This window comes from Trichosurus vulpecula, chromosome 8 (genome assembly GCF_011100635.1).
Source record: "Trichosurus vulpecula isolate mTriVul1 chromosome 8, mTriVul1.pri, whole genome shotgun sequence".
NCBI classification, from domain to species: Eukaryota; Metazoa; Chordata; class Mammalia; order Diprotodontia; family Phalangeridae; genus Trichosurus; species Trichosurus vulpecula.
The window spans coordinates 43,807,331-43,828,247 of record NC_050580.1 but is presented as its reverse complement, the minus strand read 5'-3'; the positions used below and the strand labels follow the sequence as shown (position 1 = coordinate 43,828,247).

Here is a 20,917-nt window from a genome sequence, read left to right as displayed (position 1 = left end):
ATCTCGGGCCAAAGGCGAAGGCTTTTGTCCCCTCGCGTTTCCCGTACTACGTCAGGTGGGTGGGTCTGAAGCTCCAATTCTGAGCTCTTGCGCACTAGGTCGAGGCGTGAGTGCCAGGCTCCCTCGCTCCACGGCTTGTTCCTCGGCTGGAGCCAGCCGGGCCGAATGGCTCAGAAGCCCCTGCGTCTGTGAGTGACCCGGAACCGGAAGCCCTTGCGGAGGGCAGCTGGGGAGTGGGAATGAGGGTCCGACGCCTAAGGGTGGGAGATCCCTGCTGCGCCCGACTGTTTGGGCTCTTCTCTTGGCCCGGGTCCGCCGGCAGCCTGCCTCCCCTCGGCCTTCCCCGCCACACACTCCATTCACCCAGTATTTGTCCCGCGCCTTTGCCTGCATGTGCCACCCCCCTAGACCCATTTACCCCTCCCCCAATTCGGACCTCTCAGGGATTTGCTTCATCTCTCCCCCGGCCTTCCAGCTTCCCTCTGCGCCCACCTGCCCTCTGCTCCACGTGCCAGCCCCTCCTTTTCTCAGGCCCATCTTCTCGGGGCACCCTCCCCCCTCAGCATTCCCTTCCTCCTACAGTAGCTAAACGGGGGAAATAGTTTGGGGGATGCCTTGTTACTGAGGGAAAATGGATTTGGAGGGAGGCAGCGATTAATACCAGCGTGCATTTATGCAGGACTCTTAAGGTTTGCGATGTGCTTTTAAATGTCACTCAGTGAGCCTCCCAACAGCCCTGTTTGGTAGATACTGTTATTCATGTGTTATATTTGAGAAAACTGAGGCGGACGGAGATCAGATGACTCACCCAAGGCCACACAGCTAATATCTGAGCCCCAAGCCGCCTCATCCCTAATGGAAAAGACCCAGCAGCAGATGAGATGCACAGGGGAAAGGATGGGGGAAGAATGACAGGGATGGAAAGGACCCTCCGTGCCACTTAGGCTCTGTGGGGGATGAGTCTGAGGAGGATTCACAGCGATCCCGGGCTTTTAAGCCTCGGTGACGGAAAGAACGGTATGATGAGTACCGAGGGGTCAGAGGAAAGACATTTTGGTTTTAGAGATGGTGAGTTTGAGATGATAGCAGGACACCCAGGTACCGATGTCTCAGAGACAGATGGAATTATGGAACTCAGCCCAGAGTTAATCCTAACTAGGAAAATCAGAAATCCACATGAGTACGAAAGACCCTTTGTATTAAACTCAACCGAATTAATTTAATGTTTACTTCTTGCTTGCAGGTTGGCTTGTGGTGATGTTGAAGGAAAGTTTGATGTTTTATTCAACAGAGTCCGAGCAATTCAGAAGAAAAGCGGAAACTTTGATGTAAGAGGTTTCTTTTTATTTTGAGAATGAATTCCATTGTCACAGGAAAACATACTGAGACAAATTTCTTGGGTTCCTAATTTAATAAATCCGTTTTGTGGTCAGGGTGAATATCTGTTGTAAAGCCAACACCACACCAGGTGCAGATGGAATAAAACGTCCAAAATAGATAACCTGGTGTCTAGGTCAGCATTTTCCCCGCTATATCCTTGCCATATGGCACAGCCATAGGCTTCTTTAGCCCCCTTTGGCAATTTTTGAGTAGGGGTCAGGGAATGGAATTGATGATGTAATATGTTTTACGATTGTTGGATTGTTTGATAGGGCCGAGAACATAGACATTCCCTGTGTGTTTCATAGATTCAGCCCAACAGAATTCATTATCTGCTGCATGCCTGGCTCTGTGCTAGGCAGGGGAGATACAAAGACAAAAATGACACAGCTCCTGTACTCAAGGGTCTCCCATTGGGAGGTGGGAGGAGAGGGAACAGGGAGAGGAGGAAATGCAACCTGTATACAGATAAGTTAATATGAAAGATATACAAGATGAAAGTAGTTTAAAAAGAGGGGAATAGTACTATGACTGGGGGAATCAGGAAGGATCTCTTGGACGTGGTACTTAAGCTGAGTTTTGGAGGGAAATAAGCATTCCAAGCGTGTCAGTGAGAAGGGCAGGCAATCCAGGGACAGCAGACGACCTGCACAAAGGTATGGGGAATAGACATAGAATGTCACCTGTGGGAAATAACAAATAGGCCAATTAAGTTGGAATATAAGCCCCCCCAATATTTTCAAGATGGTCATATGCCATGTAAGTGACTAGTGCATGCAGTAATGAGGAGCCATAATAATAGCTAGCATTTATACAGTGTTTTAAAGCTTGCAAAGCACTTTCAAATGTGACCTCATTTGATCTTCACAACATCCCTGAGAGATAGACGCTATTATTATCCCCATGTTATAGATGAAGAAACCAAAAGCAGATAGAGGTTAAGTAACTGGTCCAGAGTCACACAGCTAGTAAGTATCTGAGGCCTGGCTTCTTGACTCTGTCCTCTGAACCACCTTGCTGCCATGGAGTGCGATTAGCAAAGATCATTATCTTGGAGAAGATGATTTTTGAGCTGGGTTTTGAAGGACCATTAAGGGTCTATCCTAGGTATTCTTCTCTCTCTACGTATTCCCCTTATGATCTCATCAGCTCCTACTGATTCGATTATCATCTCTGTGCAAACAGCTTCTCAAATGTCTGTATCTCCTTAGCTCCAGTCCCATATCACCAATTGCCTCTTGGATACCTTTCCTTGGCTGCCCCATTGTAATACCAAATTCAGTCCTTTCCCCACCCCATGAGCTTCCCTGTTTCTGTTGAGAACATTAGCATCCTTCTATTGTATCTTCAGAACCTCAGGGCCATTCCTCTATGCTTCCCTCTCTGTGACTCCTCTTATTGAATGAATTGTCAAGTCTCATTAGTTCTGTTTCCAGAACATCTCTCATGTCCATCCCTTTCCTTCCTCTCGCATAGCTACCACCTTGCTTCAGGCTCTCATCACCACTCTCCAGGATTATTGCATAGTTTCCAAATTCTGATCTATCTCCCACAGAGCTGCCAACTGATATTCTTAAAACGCAGATCTGACCACGTCACCCAACTACTAAACAATCTTCATTGTTTTCCCATTGCCTCTTGGGTAAAATATAAAGTCCTCAGCCTGGCATTTAAATCCATCCATAGCCTGATTCTCACCTGCTTTTTAGTCTTTTTCTCCATGTTATTTCCTATCAAACTCTCCTTTCTAGTCAAACTAGCTTGTTAATAATTCAGGATATTTCCTCATTTCCCACCTCCTTGCCTTGGCATGACTGTTTCACATGTCAGGAATGCCTCCTTTCTCAATTCTGTCTTATGGCTTCTTTCAAATCATAGCTCAGGCGGCACCTCCTACATGAAGTCTTTCCTGATTGTCCTAGTTTTTAGTACTATGTTTTTCTTGAAATCATGTTGTATATACTTTGTAATTACTTATCTGTGCACATGTTATAACCTCCCTCTAATACACTATAAACCTCTTGAGGCCAGGCACCATTTTGTTTTTGCTCTTGTATCTCATCACCCAGCCCAGTACCTTGCACATGGTAGGCACTTCAGAGATAGCAAGTATTTTGACTCAACTAGACAAAAAACTATTGGGGAGAAACAAGTGATGTTTTAATTCTGACGTGTTACTTCAGTTTCATTTAACAAACATTGAGTACCTTTTGTGCAGAGTACTGTGGAAGGATACAAAAATTAAAAAGATATGTTGCCTGCTTTCAAGGAGTTGACAGTTTAGTAGGTAATATGCAGTAACATAGTCTCCTAGCAGCTTCTCAGCTGCCTATAGTCACACACACACACATCTCCCCACCTTTAAAAATTGCTCACTTGATCTATCCACCCTTTCTAGCTATTCTCCTAAACTAATTTAGAAAGCTGTCTACCATCACTGCTTCTATTATTCTCCTTTCTCTTCTAAATTTTCTGCTATTTAGCTTCCAACCTCATCATTTCAGCTGAAACAGCATTTTCCAGAGTTACCAGTGATGCTCTCTTAATTGTCAGACCTCATCCTTCTTGAGCTCTGCATTCTTTGATACTGTCATTCGCCTCTTCTCTGTGATATTTTTGTTTGCAAATAACTTATCCAGATTAAATGTTTTATGACCACTTTGAGAATCAATACAAAAAAGTAACTGGTTAGATCAGTTGCACTGGGTGTGACCTAGATATAGGAGAATCTAGATTGTCTGGAGAGATGCTTTAGGAAACTTTCCTTAGCGCTTATTGCTTTGTAACTGTGTGTGACTTAGGTGATCCACTCCATACAACCCGGAACCATTTGGATAGTCAGTCAACAAAAATTTTAGAGACTAGAACTGGAGATTTAAATGTTTATAGCCTGATTTTTTAAGTATGTTTCTTTCTATGACTGTGTCTTTAAGGAAAGAGGGCAGAGATAGATGAGTGCCATAAAGGGGCAATAGGACTGATCCTTGGAGAATATCTTGTTACCTTGTTTGTGGAGAATATATTCTCCCAAATTGAATTGGTAGCTACTTTGGTGATGGAAGTTGGTATGTACTTGTGCTTTCTAAGGATCTCTGCAGTTTATATTTGTGATTTAGATTCCATAAAACAATCACAGAATTGTTGCTCAAGTTATGCAGATTGGTTAAGGAGAATGCAATTTTGACTGTTTGGCAGATGTTAAATATGAAGATTGTATATTGACCATATCTGTCTGCTAAATCTCATTTTAGCTGCTGTTGTGTGTAGGTGACTTCTTTGGTTCTACACCGAGTACTGAATGGGAGGAATACAGGACAGGAGTCAAGAAAGGTACAGAAATTACTTCTTTGAAAGCTCGGTATCAAAATACCAAGGATTTGTGGTCCTGGTATGTTTTATCTATGTACTGTTGCTTAAAGAATTACTCCTTGTGCCAGCTTAACTCAAGAAGCATTCATTAGGAGCCTACTATGTGCTAACCACATACATAGACAAAATGAAACAGCCCCTGCCCTCAAAGTGCTTATATTCTATATCCCGCATATTGGGAGGGAAAATGCTCAGATTGGTTGTGGATTTTATATTGTGAACCTCTCTCTAGACCCAGAGAATACATTGTATTCTCTAACGCTCAACTGGACAAATCAAGTCTTCTGCGACTCTTCCTTCTTCCAATTTTAGTCCTTTTTTATTATGTTATTTACAACATCCATTTTTATTACAAAAATTGGTTACCTCCATTGTCCAACAATATTTGGCGACAGTCCACAAGCATTTATTAAGTGCCTCTATGCCAAGCACAGCTATTGAATGTTGGGCATAGGATATACCCTGGAGGGGAATTTGTGTATCACATAGGGCTGCTAATGGGGTTGTGATGCAGATTTTTTTGCTTTTGATAAAAATATGTTACACATGAATAGAAAAATTTTCTCATGCTCAGAAGCACATCCAGTAATTATGTGATGTTTCTCGTTATCTCTTTTCCTCTCCCAAGCACCTATTCAAACTTATGTGCTCGGTGCTAATGACCAGGAAGCTGTCAAGTACTTTCCAGATGTTGATGGATGTGAACTAGCTGAAAACATTACTTACCTAGGTATGGATCAGAAAAGGGTTGTGGTGGTGGGCTCTGTGGGAATGTAGTTTGATAAAATGGGCCTATAACAGCCCCCTCTGTCACACGGGAGGGTAAGGGTGACTTCTCTGCCAAAAACCATGACCTTAGGGTCATAGCCTGCCTCCTTTTTTTCCCTTTCTCTGCTAACATTCCTTTATATGTAAACCCATTCTATGCATACTTCTATTTATTAGTTCTTTCTCTACATACAAATAGTGTCTTCCTTCATAGGTTCTTTGTAGTTAACTTAGTTATTTATAGCAGGGCTGTCCAAAATGTGGCCCCTATGCAATTTACCAAGCATAGAAATTTACAGAAATGTTTTAGTAAGTGAAGTCGAGCTACCGCAGAGCTCTCACTAAAATGGCAAATCAAAATATATTGTCTGTTGTTTCAATAAAAAGCTACGGTTGGACAGCCCTGATTTATGGCAAATAATAAACTCATTTATTTATTCATCCAAAACAGTAAACAAAAATTGGATAACTTAAATAGTCTTTTCCAGTTTCCCATGCTATTTCTAACATATGCTTTTTCAGTCTAATCCATTTTCTTTATCTCTAATAGTCTTCTTTTTACTGATTTTTAGCTTTGCTATGAAGTTTTGGAATTTTCTTTCATCATGTATTCCCATAAGAATTACCCTCTGGGACTCACTTCTGTTTATCTGGTCATACAGAAGCCATTTGCCAAACAATTCTGCTTCATATATATTCATATGTATATAAAGTCCAGTTTAAATTATAATTATTCCTGCCCCAAGCCTAACAGTGTTGCTCTCAGTCCATTGGGAAGTTCATTGGGAAGGTGTGGGGTCTGTACCATTGTATGGAATCCGTTCTTGAGTTCCTATCTTATAGTTCTCATTTTAATCTCTCCTTATTTCATATACTTTCGTAGTTTAAGGAATTTGTAGGGCAGTTCTCAGCCTAGTTATTTCAGTTTAGCTAAGAGTCACAGCCCTGATAAAACTGTTCCCAGGGACAGAGTCATAGTAGTTGTGACAGGACAGTTGGGGCTCTTAAGTGATTCCAGTGAAAAGTGAAGGACTTCAGAGTAACAATGGAATTCAGTTTTTGAAAAGGGCTTTTAAACATAAGAACAAGTGAGTAATACGTGAATTGAGCATTAAATGAGGTACCTATGTAGAATGCTTAGTAGAACCCATTGCCAAGCATGAAATAATTCAAGATAAAGGATCTATGACTGCCCATGAGTACACTTCTTCCACAAAAGCAAATCACAGCCTCTTCCATGCCATAATTGACAGTTTCCTGAGTTGGCTGTTGGCTAAAAAAAGTGATTATCTGGTGGCCAAGACCTGGGTGAGGAGCATCTCTGCCCTAAGGTAGCCTGGTCTGTGGGATAATAGTCCTTCAATTTGTTTGCTAAGTCCAAAGTTAAGCCTTTTTAGTTCACTGGGATCTGCCAAAGTTAGCATCACAACCTTTGCGAACCAAGGGCCAAAAACTTCACCCAGTCTCTCCCTCCCTGTAAAGAGAACTCTTTCTGTTGATGGCGTTACTATCTTCATAGAGAACCTACACTCATAATTTTTCTTTATCTGCTTCATCTCACCCCACACCTCCAAACAGTTGCCAAGTACTTTTGAGTCCACCTTATGGATATTTCTTGAATCTGTCCCCACCTCTCAACTCCTACTGTGCCCACCCTTGTTCACACTGTCTTTTCTTCTCACCTAACCTATTGTAGTAGATCCCTAAATGGTTTTCCCACATCCAGTCTGTCCTTCACAACAGTGCCCAAATAGTCTTCTCAACATGCTGTTTTGATCATCCTGCCTGTCAAGAAATCTTGAGTAGGGGCAGCTAGATGGCGCAGTGAATAGGGCACCTGCCCTGGAGTCAGGAGGACCTGAGTTCAAATCCAGCCTCAGATACTTGACATACTAGCTGTATGACTTTGGGCAAGTCATTTAACCCCAATTGCCCTGCCTTCCCCCTCCAAAAAAAGAGAAAAATTTAAAGAAATCTTGAGTAACATTTCCCCTTGCCTACAGAATAAGTGGGGCAGCTAGTTGGCGTAGTGGGCAGAGTGCTGGTCCTGGAGGCAGGAAGACCTGAGTTCCAATCTGGCTTTAGATGCTAGTTGTGTGACCTGGAGCAAGTCACTTCACTCTGTTTGCTTCAGTTTTCTAATTTGTAAAATGAGCAGAGAAGGAAATGGCAAACCTCTATACTATCTCTGCCAAGAAAACCCCAGATGGGGTGATGAAATGTCGAACATGACTGAAATGTTGCCTAATAACAACAGAATAAAGTACAAATTCTTGGTCCTGGCATTTTAGCCCCTTCACAGCCTGGCTTCAGCCTAACTTTCTAGCCTTACCTTCTTCTTTAGCCTACTCTCTGTCATCTAGCTACTTCTGTTCTCATCTCGCCCTCACCCATCTCTATGCCTTATTTAGCTCATGTTTCCCAGTCCTAGAGTGGGCTTTCCTTTTGGCCCTTTTCTCTGGTGCCCATCTTTGTTGAAATTTTTTTCAAGTTCTGACTCAGGTTTCATCTGGAAATTAGAGGGAGGAAGAGCATAGCTCCAGAAAGCAGTTAATTGAGCATCAAGTTTATTACATTGCATCACCCATTTGAGGAATAATGGAAGAAACAGCCAAATAGGTATCTAAGCATTGTTTGTAGTTACCACAAATCTAAATTTTAAAAAAATAGTAAAGTTTTACTTAACTTTAGAAAAAAGCCTAAAAATTGTTGAGGACACAAGTAGGAGTCACTCAAGGTGCAAAAGCTTGAATAGCCTGAAATAAGCAGTATTGCATTCCCATCAGCAAGAACTCAGATCCATTAAATGAAGTGACGTAAGTTATAATTATAGGTAAAGAAAAACCACATCTAGTATATGACCTTCAACTTTTATAACGTTTATAAAAAACTTTATTTTTTTCTCTCCTTGCATTTCCCAGTGTATCCTCCCCCTTTTAGTCTTCCTATAACAAAGAATAGAAAAGATTTTAAAAACTGTCAAGCCAAAGTAGCCAACACATTGATAGAGTTTAACGTTATCTCTAGAGTTCCGCAGCCATAAGTCTCCACTTTCTTCAGGCAGAGAGGGAGGTCTATTCTCATGGCTCTTCTTTGGGGCCAGCCTCGGCTGTTGTAATTTCACAGGATTCAGCTTCATTTGTTTTGTTGCTCTTCTTCCCATTTACGTTGTTGTTCCCCTTAATTCTTAGCTGCTGTGTTTATTGAATCTCACCCGTGTCTTCTAGTCTTCCTTTCTTTTCTCGAATTTGGACAGAGGTCCAAGGACAGCTCGGTAGGTCTGACTACCTTCCCATCAACATAGGACTTGGGGTCAGTAACACAGCAATCTGAGGCTCCTTCAAAGGGACCGAGGAAGTGATAGTAAAACATGCAAAGAACCATATTGTTTGATGGGAAATTTATGGCTATAACCTCACGTAGTTCATCTTGTAATTGGGATGGTATAGGTCACTTTCTGCCTTTTTCCACTGTCTGTGAAGGACTTAGGGTTGTTACCTTGTTAACTAACATAGAGCTCTCTTTTCTCCCTATCCCTTTCTTTTTAGTTAGCTGGTGATAGCAACATGTTCAAACCAGTCTTTTTATAATATAATTATAGGTCCATAGACTGTATTTAGAATCTGCTGTAAGAGTTAAAACTTAAAAATAATTTCTTAAAAAGAGAGAGAAGCCCTATTGTCTCTCTCCACCTGTCCAACGCCAGTCCCTTCCCAACCCAGGTTGTGCCCTAGGTCCCAGAGAAGTATCATTTCTTTCTAGTTCTGTTCTGCTTCTGTTCCCCTTCTGGCTTGGATTCTTCTCTCTGCCTAATTGAGTAGTACATCTTTAATGGTCCCTGGCTTCACCTGTTGTTAAATTTTTTTATATACTGCCTTCTTAGATGCTCTTAGATCTATTATTCTCTCAGACTCAGTTTATCTGATATTTTCTAGAGGAGGATAGCACCCCGCCCCCTTCTTCTTAAAAAACAATTAAGTTAGTATTTTATATAGTTGTATAACAGCCCTGATGACACAGGATTCACCACCATGTGCAGGTGCTTAAGGTATGTGGGCCAATCACCCTGGTAATCCTGCTTTTGTTCTAACAGTTTATCTAAAACTTAACAGTTTTTTCCTCCATATAGGTAGAAAAGGTGTTTTCACTGGTGCCTCAGGCCTACAGATTGCATACCTAAGTGGCACAGAGTCATTGGCTGAGCCTGCCCCACCTTACAGTTTTACCTCCAAGGATGTATGCTCACTGAAGGCGACTTTGCTGTCTACATCACAGTTTAAAGGTGTTGATGTCTTGCTGACATCCCCATGGCCCAAGGGTGTGGGGAACTTTGGAAATGCTTCTGTGAGTACTTCTTTTCCAGTTGGGATTTTTAAAAAAAACTTCCTTATTATGATGATGTGTCATATTGACAGACATCAACAAATGTAAATATATCCCCTCTACAAAGAAGAACAGAAAAAGAGGCCTGAATATGAAACTTTGACTTTCCCAATGTACAGGTTTTTTTTTGTCCAGTTGATATTTCCAAAATCAAATTGTCCTCTGATTAGTGATGGGCTTTCTGTGATCTTTTTTGCATATTCCATGTTGTAACATATTTTAGTTAACTCAGACCTTCCCTGGACTTTTTCAGGAACCACAAGGAATGTCACCCTCTTATTTGTGGATTTCCCTAGAAGTCTTTACTTGGACAATTCTCATTTAATATTATCATAAATGATCTCGAAGAAGGCATACAGGTGAAATCCCCCGTGTGCCAATGGCAGATCTTATAAGGAATGGAATGCTAAACCAACAGGGAAGAATTAGATTCTGTACGGTCAAAAAATTGTCCAATGAGCTTCAGTATGGGAAAGTGTAAGGCACTTCAGTAACTCAAGGATCTGTAATTTTTTCAATATGGGTACTTTTTCTACTGATGCAAATTGCAGTATACTTTATATACTATAGATGACAGTCTTGTTGAATTGCTGAGGCTGAAAAATTCTTCCCCTTTCAGCCAACCATCTGATGATGCACCCCTGATCTAATGTAATCTCAACTTTGGGTGACAGACAAGAATGCCTAAACCTGTATTTGAAGCCTTTTTACCCTGTCTAGATCAGGCCAGAGCTTCTGCTTGGATGGCAAAGCCATCGAGAGCCCAGCTCTGTACTACCTGATGCTCTGTACCAGCATCAGGAAGCCTTGAGTAGTGGGCATGGGAGAACCTTCAGGAGAAAATCATAAAGGAGCTCTTTACGTAAAAGGGGATTTATAGGTATCAGTAATGACCCTATAAAATTACTGTAGACTGTGCCCTGAATATATCAGCAGTAGGCGGCGATTAGCCATAAACTGAAAACAAACCAATGCTTTCTCTTCCTCTTGTACAATCCCATGATATCACCAAACCTGAAATCCTCTCTACATTGCAATTGGTCTCTACGTGTCCTGGGGAATGACTTGAAGCTGGTGAAGAGCCAGTGAAGGTACCAGAAATGATCAGGAATGATGTAGGAAATGTAGGAAAAAATGCCGAGTGAGATTTCTTCAGTCTACAAAGGAGAAGACAGGAAATATTAGTAAGGTGGATAAAATCATGCAAAGTGGTCATGAACATAAAATGGGTTTGCTCACAAAATCTTGGAATACTAAAATTAAGAGCCTCACCCTGAAAACTTGAAAAAGACACATTTAAGACAGAATCTGCTTGATGTAGAAAGGCACAGACTTTCACATGCTAAGAAGTGGTATAAGCTGAAATTATGTAGGTTCAATAAGGATTCTTGAAAACTTATTGATGATTGCTCCCACAGAGGTTAATTAAGGGACATTCTGACCTTTGAGGTGCACACTTACTATCATGTTACATTTATGTAGCACTTAATTGATTTTAAAGTACTTACACATTATATCACTTGATCATTAGCAATTCTGTGAAGAAGGCAGAACAAGTATTATCACCCATGTCTTAAAGAGAAGAAAACTGACCCAAAGGGGTTAAATGCTTTGTCCAAGAGCACCAGGTGGCACATCATAGACTCAGGTCTTTAGACCTCTGTGCCCCTACCACCTCCTGCCCCGCCCCCATGCTACCTCCCAGGCTTATGAATTCTTATGTGAATATTCCGTACAAACTATTCCAAAAACATCTGGCACCTGAGGATTTGACCTGATTTTGCATTGACCAAATCATCTCCCAAATCTGGTTGTCACCCTTGTAACAAGAGCTAAAAGAAAATTACGCCAACATGGCACATTAATTAGCAAAAGCTAATTTACCTTCCAGCTTTGCTTTTGATGATCTATTTTGTGTGCAGAGGTTGAGATGGGGCCCCCTCCAACTCCTGGCCTCCAAAAACCATTCTGACTTGTGATCCAGATACGACCCAGTTCTCTTTTCGTTATTCGGATTTGTGTGATTAGTGTGATTACTCCAAGTATAGACACTTAACACAATGTGCTTGTATCATGCATACAGGCACACACCTGTGAACATGTTTGCATATTTCTCAAGATCATTCAGGTGAGTCACAGAGGATGCTATTTTTCTTTTTCAGGGAGATGTGGATACCAAGAAAAGTGGCTCCTCTTTGATCTCCCACCTTGCCATGGACTTGAAGCCCAGGTATCACTTTGCTGCCTTGGAAAAGACTTATTATGAGAGGCTTCCTTATCGGTAGGTATCATTTTTCTTTTTAAAAAATTTAAAATTAAAAAATTTTAAAAATTTTAAAAAAATTTTTACATCACCTTCATTTTTGAATATCCCTTACCCTCCTTCCCTGCCCATTGAACCAGCCCTTGTAACAAATAATTTTTTTTAAAGGTGGGAAGGGAGAAAGTAGTTCAACCATATAATTAAACAGCACATCAACCAGTCTGACAATATATGCAGTGTTCCACTCAGGGTATATCATTTCATAGTTTCTGCCTAGGGGATTAAACTTCTACAACAGAGATTTCTGATTTTTTTTGTTTGTCATAGGCCCCTTTGGCAGTCAGGTAAAGGCTGTAGACCCTTCTTAGGATAATGTTACCTCCTTAATTGAAGGAAAAGCAAAATTTCGTTTAGAGCCGAGTGAAAATAGAGATGTAACTTATTTCCCATCCAGGTTCATGGACACTGCCCCCCATCTCCCACCCCCCAGAATTTGTCCTGACTGCCTTTGGTGATTTGTGGACTTCAGTTAAGAACCCCGGCTCTAGAATTTGTAGCAAAGCCATACACAGTTACAGCTTTTATCATGACGTTTACTTAGTCTTAAGACCTTAGTTAAAGTTTTCCAGGTCATACTATGGCCTTTTTATATAGACTTGGTAACTCACATCGTTAGTCACTTCAGAAGCATATCTGAGGATTTCAGTATGAAAGACAGCAGGGAAAGGACGGTACCAATGCCTTCTATGTGAAGTATTCAAACTAAAGTTATGTGTAACTAATGAAAAAGGTGAAGTTTGGATGATGTACGTTTTATTTGGTTTTGAATTTTGTTTAATGTGTATTTTTTTCACTTCAAATAATAAAGCTACATTGTGAACACTTAGGATTACTAGAAGACTGCCCAGTTAGACAGTCTATAACCTGCTTTCCTCTTCCATGTCCAATGATTATAAAATCTTTTAGCTCAATGTAAGATTTGCTGTAATTTGGAATTGCTTCCCCCTCACAGAATGTCAGAGCTATGATCCATTAGCAGAGAAGTGAGAATTGACTGTATTATTTCCAACTTTCCTTTGTCTCACAGGAAAATTGCTCTTTTCAGATGCTTCTTTCTTTCAAGAAAGTTGTTTTTTGGTCTTTATCCAAATATAGGCATTATCTATGGGGAGGAAAAGGTTATGACAGAATGGAAGATCAGAAAGAGGCAGTGATTTGAAATGGGAGAGTTTCCAGTTCTTGTGCTGACAGTTTAGCCTCCTGACTACAGCTCCCAGGGAAGAGCCCAAGTTCAGCTCAAAGTGCCTTTGGGTCTCCTGACTTCCCTAGAAATAGGGAAGAATAGGGATAAGCAAACTATTCCTGCTTATGTAAAGCCTAAGAGCTAAGAATGATTTTTACATTTTATAATAGGATTTTATTGTATTTTAAAATGTGAAAACCATTCTTAGCTTTCTGTTGTACAAAAACACTTGAAGAGCCAGAATTAGCAAACTCCTAGTTTGGAAAGAGACCTCAGAGAAGGTCTGAAACCCAGAGAAGATTTTTTTTTCTTTTTATTTTTAATTTGCAACACACGGTTCTACATAATTTTGAGTTCCAGATTTTCTTCCCTCCCTCCCCCCCCCCAAGAGGGCATGGAATCCCATATAACTTCCATGTATAACTTCACATTGAATTAATTTACACACTAGTCAAGTTGTGGAGAAGAATTATGACCAGTGGAATGAATCATGAGAGAGAAGAAACAGAGCCAAAAAAAAAAAAAAAAACCACAACCCAAAAACAAATACAGAAGAGAGAAAAAAAAGGGGGAGAAAAAGGCAAGCATGAAGTGTACCTCAATCTGCATTCATACTTCGTAGTTCTTTCCCAGAGAAGATTTTAGGGAAGTCTTGCTGGGAGAATGGCAGTTATTCGAAACTAATTTTCCTATCAGCTCACAGGCAGGGCACGGTCAGATCATGCATTAGTAGAATGCACTGGGGGTATTGTGAGGAAAGATAGCATGAGGAATCGTGGGGCAGCAGGGGCTGCTTCCTTATTGTCTTAGGGCACATTGGAAGTAACAAAGGATTTCATGCCATGTCTTTAGAAGGAGACCTGCTTTCATGACCTGTGGGCAATTCAATTTTAACAGCAGGAATAACGATAGCAGCAGCTAGGCATCATAGTGAAGACAGTCCTGGCCTTGGAGTCAGGATATTCTGGTTTCGAATCCTGCCTCTACATTTACTAGCCGTGTAACCCTGGGCAGATCACTTCATCTCATATGAAAAATGGGGATAAGAAGAGCACCTATGGCACAGGGTTGTTACATGTATTGAATCTACATTAAGGACTTGCAGACCTTGAAAGCGTTATGTAAATATTAGTTGTTATTATTCATACACCTTTAAAGAAGTCAGATCTGAGGCCCCTGTGCTGCGAGAGAGATGGAAACCATTTACAAAATACTGATAATGGAATATAAAGGTTATTTGTGTCTTCTTTTCTTTCAAATCTGTTATAGAAACCACACAGTCCTCCAGGAAACTGCTCAGCATGTGACCCGATTCATAGCTCTGGCAAATGTTGGAAACCCAGAGAAGAGAAAGGTAAATATGGAATCACTGGTATTGTGCCCAATAGGTTATCCTCCAGACAGATGCTGTCCTTAGAGAAATGCTGGGAGTTGATCATCTGTTCTCACCAGTAGTATTGTCTTGGTCAGCAAGGTTCCTGACAGCCTCAGTGAGTCCTGACTAATTTCCTGGAGTGAAAAATGTGGATGTCAAAGCCAAAAGTTCTCTGCCCTTCAGAGGGCCCAGCTTTGGTTCCCAAATTCATGTGTTAGCCTGTCATTACTGCTGCTGTTGTCCTGTACTGATGCCACCTTTTATATGCATTAGACATAGCATCTCTGGTTTAAGATTCTGTTGTCTAATGCATACACATATAAAGAAAAAGATGGTAGAGAAGAATTTGGGAAAAGGTGGCCAAATGAAGCAAAGGCACCCATTTCAGAGGGATCTTATGTATGTGCACACATTCGTGCAGTGGGTGGTATGGAGCGTGTAATGGAAGAGCTTGGATTGCAAATTCTTGGCAACTACCAGTTTCCATATTTCAGTCAGGTAGAGCAGAGGTTGGCAAACATATGGTCTATGGGCCAAATCTAACCATACTTTTTTTTGTACCAGTAAGGATGGTATTTCCATTTTTAAAATAAAGTTTTATTGTGTTTTACAATGGAAAAAATATTCTTAACTCTTGATCTGCACAAAAACAGGAAGCTGGTGAGATTTGACTCTCAGGCCTGGTTTGGAAACCCCCTTTTAAAGGCTAAGGTGATAGCTAGAACCCCTGAGGAGCATTTGATTTTCTCTAGTATAGAAATGAAAATAAGGATTGTGGCAGGCTTTGTGATTTCTTCCTGGGAATTCAGTTGGTGAAAGCTGCTTTAATCCACCAAGCCCTATCTTCACGGCCTGAATCTTAGGGCTCAGCCAGAGGGGAATGTGTCAGAGGTTGTCTAAGATATATTAAGGTATAAGGGGAAAGAACCCTGGCCTAGAGGCAGAGTCCTGTTTCCTGGTGACTGGCTGTGACCCATAAACAAGCCATCTACCTTGTCTGAGCCTCAGACGTCTCTGTAAAATGAGAATAACGTTTATGCAGAGTGGTTATGAAGAAAGTGCTTAATAAATCACTTTACAATTGTGAGTTGTTGTTACTAAGTCCTCTGAGACCATGGTTTCAAAGGTTTTTGACTACGGAGTGTTGATATTTCTACCTTCATTGAAGCTGTAGTCCCATTGGTACGGCACACTCCTTCCAGGTACAGATTACAGTCTGTGCCTTCTCATCCTGCGTGGTTCAGAGAGGACTGGCTTATTGTCCTAGGACTGTTCTTTGGTGTCTTTATTTCGTTGGTATTCTCTTTGTTGTTCTTTTTGGTTTTTTCACCCAATAGTATTTTATTTTTTCCAGTTACAGGTAGTGATGGTTTTCAACATTCACTTTTATAAGATTTTGAGTTCCAAATTTTTCCCCCTCCCTCTCCCCACCTCCCCAAGACGGTGTGCAATTTGATATAGGTTGTACATGTACAATCATATTAAACATTTCCACTTTAATCATGTTGTGAGAGAAGAATCAGAACAAAAGAGAAAAAGCAACAACAAAAAAAGAGACAGCAGTATGCTTCAATGTGCATTCAGATTCCATGGTTTCTTCTCTGGAGGTGGATGGCATCTTCCATCATGAGTCTTTGGGAGTTGTCTTAGATCACTGTATTGCTGCGAAGAGCTGAATCTATCATAAGTTGATTATCACACAATGTCGTTGTTATCGTGTATAACATTCTCCTGGTTCTTTTCACACTCATGTGTCTTTCCATTGTTCTTTTGGTCATCCATGATTTTGATTCTTATGAAAAGAGGAAGATTCATGATTTGCAGACTGAAAAAATGTTGGTGTTAAAAAGATGGGCTTTTTAGACTTAGCTCTTCTCAGCAATACATTACCTAAGACAATTCCAAAAGACTCATGATAGAAGATGCTGTCCACATCCAGAGAAAGTACTGTGGGGTCTGAATGCAGATCAAAGCATACTATTTTCTCTCTCTTTTTTTTCTTCCTTGTGGTTTTCCCCTTTTGTTCTGATTCTTCTTTCACAACATGACTAATGTGCAAATATATTTAATATGACCATACATGTATAGCATATAACAGATTGCTTGCTGTCTTAGGGAGAGGAGGAAGGAAGGGAGAAGAAATTTTGGACCCTAAAATCTTAGAAAAGCGAATGTTGAAAACTATCTTTACTTGTAAATAGAAAAATAAAATACTGTTAAGGGTGGGAAGAACAATTCTAATACTATATAAACTATTTCTTTTTTTAAAAATAAGTTTTTTGAAAAGAGATGGGCTTTAGTAGACATTTGGAATCATTTTGGTAGCCACTTAGGATCATTAAAGACCCTGCGTATTCTCAAATATGGTCTGACCCAATCTCTCCTCTTCAATTCTGGGCCCAGTTCATTGTTCTAAGATTTGTGTGGGGGTAAACTAGCACTAGAGTGTCCCCCTCCCACTGCATGTCTTCATCTGAGCAGTATGTGTTCTTCATTTTGTTCTTCCAATGTCAATCAGTGGCTGCTTTTCACACTGGGAAAGTTAGTCAATTGACAAACATTTATTAAGCGCCTATTAGGTGCCAGACAGTGGAGCTATAGAAACAAAAATTGAGACATTGCCTGCCCCCACAGGACTTTCTCCCATTCTTCTGGGCAAAACTGAATGTGTTTATGTAAGTAAACATGAGACATAGCAAGTAAGTGGGTTTCAAGGATTGGGGAAGCACCAGCAGTTGGGAGGGTCCAGGAGATCCTCAGGTAGGAGGTGGTGATGGAGTTGAGCCCTAAAGGAATGTAGAGAGCATGCCTCCAAGGCAGGTGAGGAGGAAGTGTGGTCCAGGTCAAGGAATGGCCTACTCTAAGGTTATTGGTAATGTTATTAGTAACAATAGGTTCCTCACCAAAGATTGACCACCAGATGTTGAATTTTTAACCCCAACATCTGAGGGGTGAAGAGGTTGTAATGTATATCAGTGGAAGGGGTGAATGACAGATCTCTTGAAGTAGTAATACCGTGCTTCAGAATATAACCTTCTAAAAATCATATGCTTAACGGTAAGTTGATTCCTAAAATTAATATTCAAAAAGTCATATATCATCCCTGTAGACTATGTGCAGGATTTTATTTTTTTTATATTTGGAACACTGGCTGAAAGTTCTATAGGAAAATTAATAGGAACAATCTAATGTTACTGAAATGTCACCCAGCTTCTGTCGAACTCCCTCCACATGATCCAGCAAGATAATGTATGTGAAGCACTTTGCAATCTTGAAGAACAACCATATTTCCTCATATCTTGGGGAAGTTTTGCATAGTTTAACAGAAAGGCAGGTTAGCATTTTAGGAAAAAGAAAGAAGAAACAAAAACAGTGGCAAAAAATGTAAAATGTAGCAATCCAGAGTCGACATTCTGAGTAGGGTGTTTTCCACCTTTCTTTCTCTTTTTTTCTCTTTCCATAAATAATATGATTGCATCGTTTAGCTTTGATGATTTGTTGTACTTGCTGTTTTTGTTTTAAAAATTAATACTATACCTTCCTCTGAGTCTTCATAAAGACCTTACAGTGTGTTAGATTAGGATGAGTATTAAGTTCTTTGAACCTGTTTTGTTGTTGTTTTTTTCCAAAGTACCTCTATGCATTCAGTATCCTCCCACTTAATCTGATGGATGTAGCAGAGCTAGTGAAGCAGCCGCCAGATGTCACTGAAAACCCATACAGAAAATCTGGGAAGGAATCATTGTCAGGAAGACAGGGCCTGGCTCCACAGGTATTCTCCTTTGGGTATCATTCTCAGGAGGGTAGAACGGGAAGGGATGGCTCTCATGGGGACTCTCTTTCCAGTAGAGACTTTGGGCTAAGAGGACAGGGCAAAGCCAGATGCAGATAAAAGCTATGTCATTTAGATCTCGCTTTCCAGGAACATTTTTGGTCATCAGTAAGTCTCAGTAGTTCGAGTAATTCAAACTAAGTTAATATTCAGCTTAATTGTGATTTGGTGCTGGGATGTGTGGAATTATCAAGCCCATAGTGAATCCCTCTCTAGCTTTCCCTGAGCCAAATCCTATTATTTATGCTCATGGAGATATTCAACCATTTGATTGTGAAAGAAATAGAAATGTGAATAAGTTATGATCCTTGCTTTCAGGGAACTTAGAATGTAGTAGGGAAGATAAAATGCACACAACCATAATATAGAGCAGAGTATGACAGTATGACAGAGGAGAGTATGCAAAGAGATGTGTCAACACTTGATATGAGATTTCGTGGGAGAGAGATGCTACTTTCAGGATTGGGACTGGAGAGGAGGATCAGGGAATGCTTTATGGCATCTGAATTAGGCTTTGGAGGATAAGTAGTCAAGAAGCATCTATTAAGCACCTACTTTGTGCCAGGCACTGTGCTTAGTGCTAGACAAAAGACAGTGCCTGCTCGCAGGGAGCTCATAGTCTAATGGAAGCTATAGACAAGACAGACTTTAGATACTTTCTGGGAGGAAGGCACTAATATTAAAGGGGATTGGGAAAGGCTTTTTGTAGAAGTGGGAATTTTGGCGGGGGCTTGAAGGAAGCCAGGAATTGGAGCGATCCAGCCTTGGGGGACAATCAGTGAAAATGCACAGTCTGGAGATGGAATGTCTTGTACAAGGAAAAGCCAGGACACCAGAGTCACTGGAACTAGAAGTTTGTGGTAGAACAGAGTAGTGGAGGCTGGGGAGAGTAAGTTGTAATAAGACTAGAAAGGGAGGAGAGAACCAGATTTTGAAGCACTTTGGATGCCAAACAGAAGTTATTTAGTCTTGAAGGTGACAGTGAGCCATAGGGGGTTATTGAGTAGGAAAGTGACTAGGTTTCAGAGAAGTCTAGAAAGATGATGCTTGAGAAAAGGCCATTAGATATGGCAATAAAGAGATTATTAATAACTTGGGAGACAGCAATTTTAGTTGAATTATGAGGTCAGAAGTCAGGCTGTAGAGAATTGAAAAGAGATAGAGGAAAGGAAGTAGATGCATTGATCATAGATAGTCTTCATGAGGTGCTACAAAAGGAAGGAGAGATAATGGGACAAAAGCTAGTGGGGATCAAGTGAAGGATTTTTTGAGGATGGAGGAGATAGGGGAATGTTTGTAGGCAACAGGAAAGCAGCCAGACAGGGAGAGATTGAAGAGCAGTTATAGAGTGGGATGATAGTGTAGGTTATCTTCTGGAGAAGATGGGGTAGAGTAGATCATGTATGCATGTAGACAGGTTTGGCTTGGTGAGTAGATGGACCATCTCACTATTTGAGACAGGAGTGAAGAAAGAGAGAACAGCAGATGTCAGGTAGGAGTTCAGTGGAGTGGAGTGGTAAAGGAGGACTGCACGTGACAGAGGCACCAGAGCAGAGCCGAGGAATTGAGTTGGGAGCTGTGGCCAGAGGGCTGAGGTGGCAGGGATCTGGAAAGGTGTGTGTGGAAGGGTAGCCAGAGAACTGTAGCTAGAATAAGCAGAGAGGGCAGGAGAAAAGGAAGGCAACAATATTGATCTTTATGAATTTAAGGGCCAGCTTTAGTTCTAGAGCTCTTACTGAGTCATGTCTGTTTGTGTGGTTTTTGGCTTTCACAGGAAGAACCAGCCTCTCAATTTTTCTTTGATTTAAGCAAAAAGCAGGGAAAAAAACGTCAGTCCACCGGGGGAGACAGCAGGGGTGTTTCCCCCAAGCAACCTTGGAAGCCACGTAAGTATCATACAACTGGGTGATAAGACAGTAGCTCATAGCTGTGTTATGTAAGGGAATCAGTGTTACAAACAGTATTATATGAAGATGGAAAAGGAAAGTCATTACCAAAGGTGGAAGGGACCTTCATGTTCTTCTGGTCTAGCCCCTTCCTTTTACATTGAGATATAAGTAAACTGAGGCATGCAGGGAAAGCCTTGCCTTCTCTTTGAATACCAGCCTCCTCTGGCAACAAAGCCTTTCGAGAACAAAGGCCTGAGCTCCATGCCTCATGCAGGCCACAGCACAATGGAAGTGATGCCCCTACTTTGGGGTGACCTGAGATCAGACTGGACTGACCTCTACAGGATAATGAGTTACACTAGTGTTTGGGCTGTCATAACAGTTATTTTTATTTTGTTTTTTTTTCCACATGGAA

The 20,917-nt window shown here is 40.9% G+C and overlaps 1 protein-coding gene across 3 annotated transcripts in view; it reads left to right on the top strand.

Annotated features, from left to right (window-relative positions):
• Window positions 1–81: 81 nt before the first annotated feature.
• Window positions 82–20,917, top strand: part of CWF19L1 (CWF19 like cell cycle control factor 1) — a 34,027-nt gene continuing 13,191 nt past the window's right edge. For 2 of the 3 annotated variants that reach the window (XM_036735234.1, XM_036735235.1), the window contains exons 1-9: window positions 82–188; window positions 1,244–1,328; window positions 4,632–4,710; window positions 5,378–5,479; window positions 9,647–9,861; window positions 12,063–12,181; window positions 14,676–14,760; window positions 18,413–18,553; window positions 20,388–20,499. In XM_036735234.1, coding sequence (XP_036591129.1) covers window positions 166–188; window positions 1,244–1,328; window positions 4,632–4,710; window positions 5,378–5,479; window positions 9,647–9,861; window positions 12,063–12,181; window positions 14,676–14,760; window positions 18,413–18,553; window positions 20,388–20,499 — 961 coding nt within the window. In that variant the 5' untranslated portion in view covers window positions 82–165. Of the gene's footprint in view, window positions 189–228; window positions 690–1,243; window positions 1,329–4,631; window positions 4,711–5,377; window positions 5,480–9,646; window positions 9,862–12,062; window positions 12,182–14,675; window positions 14,761–18,412; window positions 18,554–20,387; window positions 20,500–20,917 lie in introns of those variants that run through there. The other variant, XM_036735236.1, reaches the window with a different exon arrangement.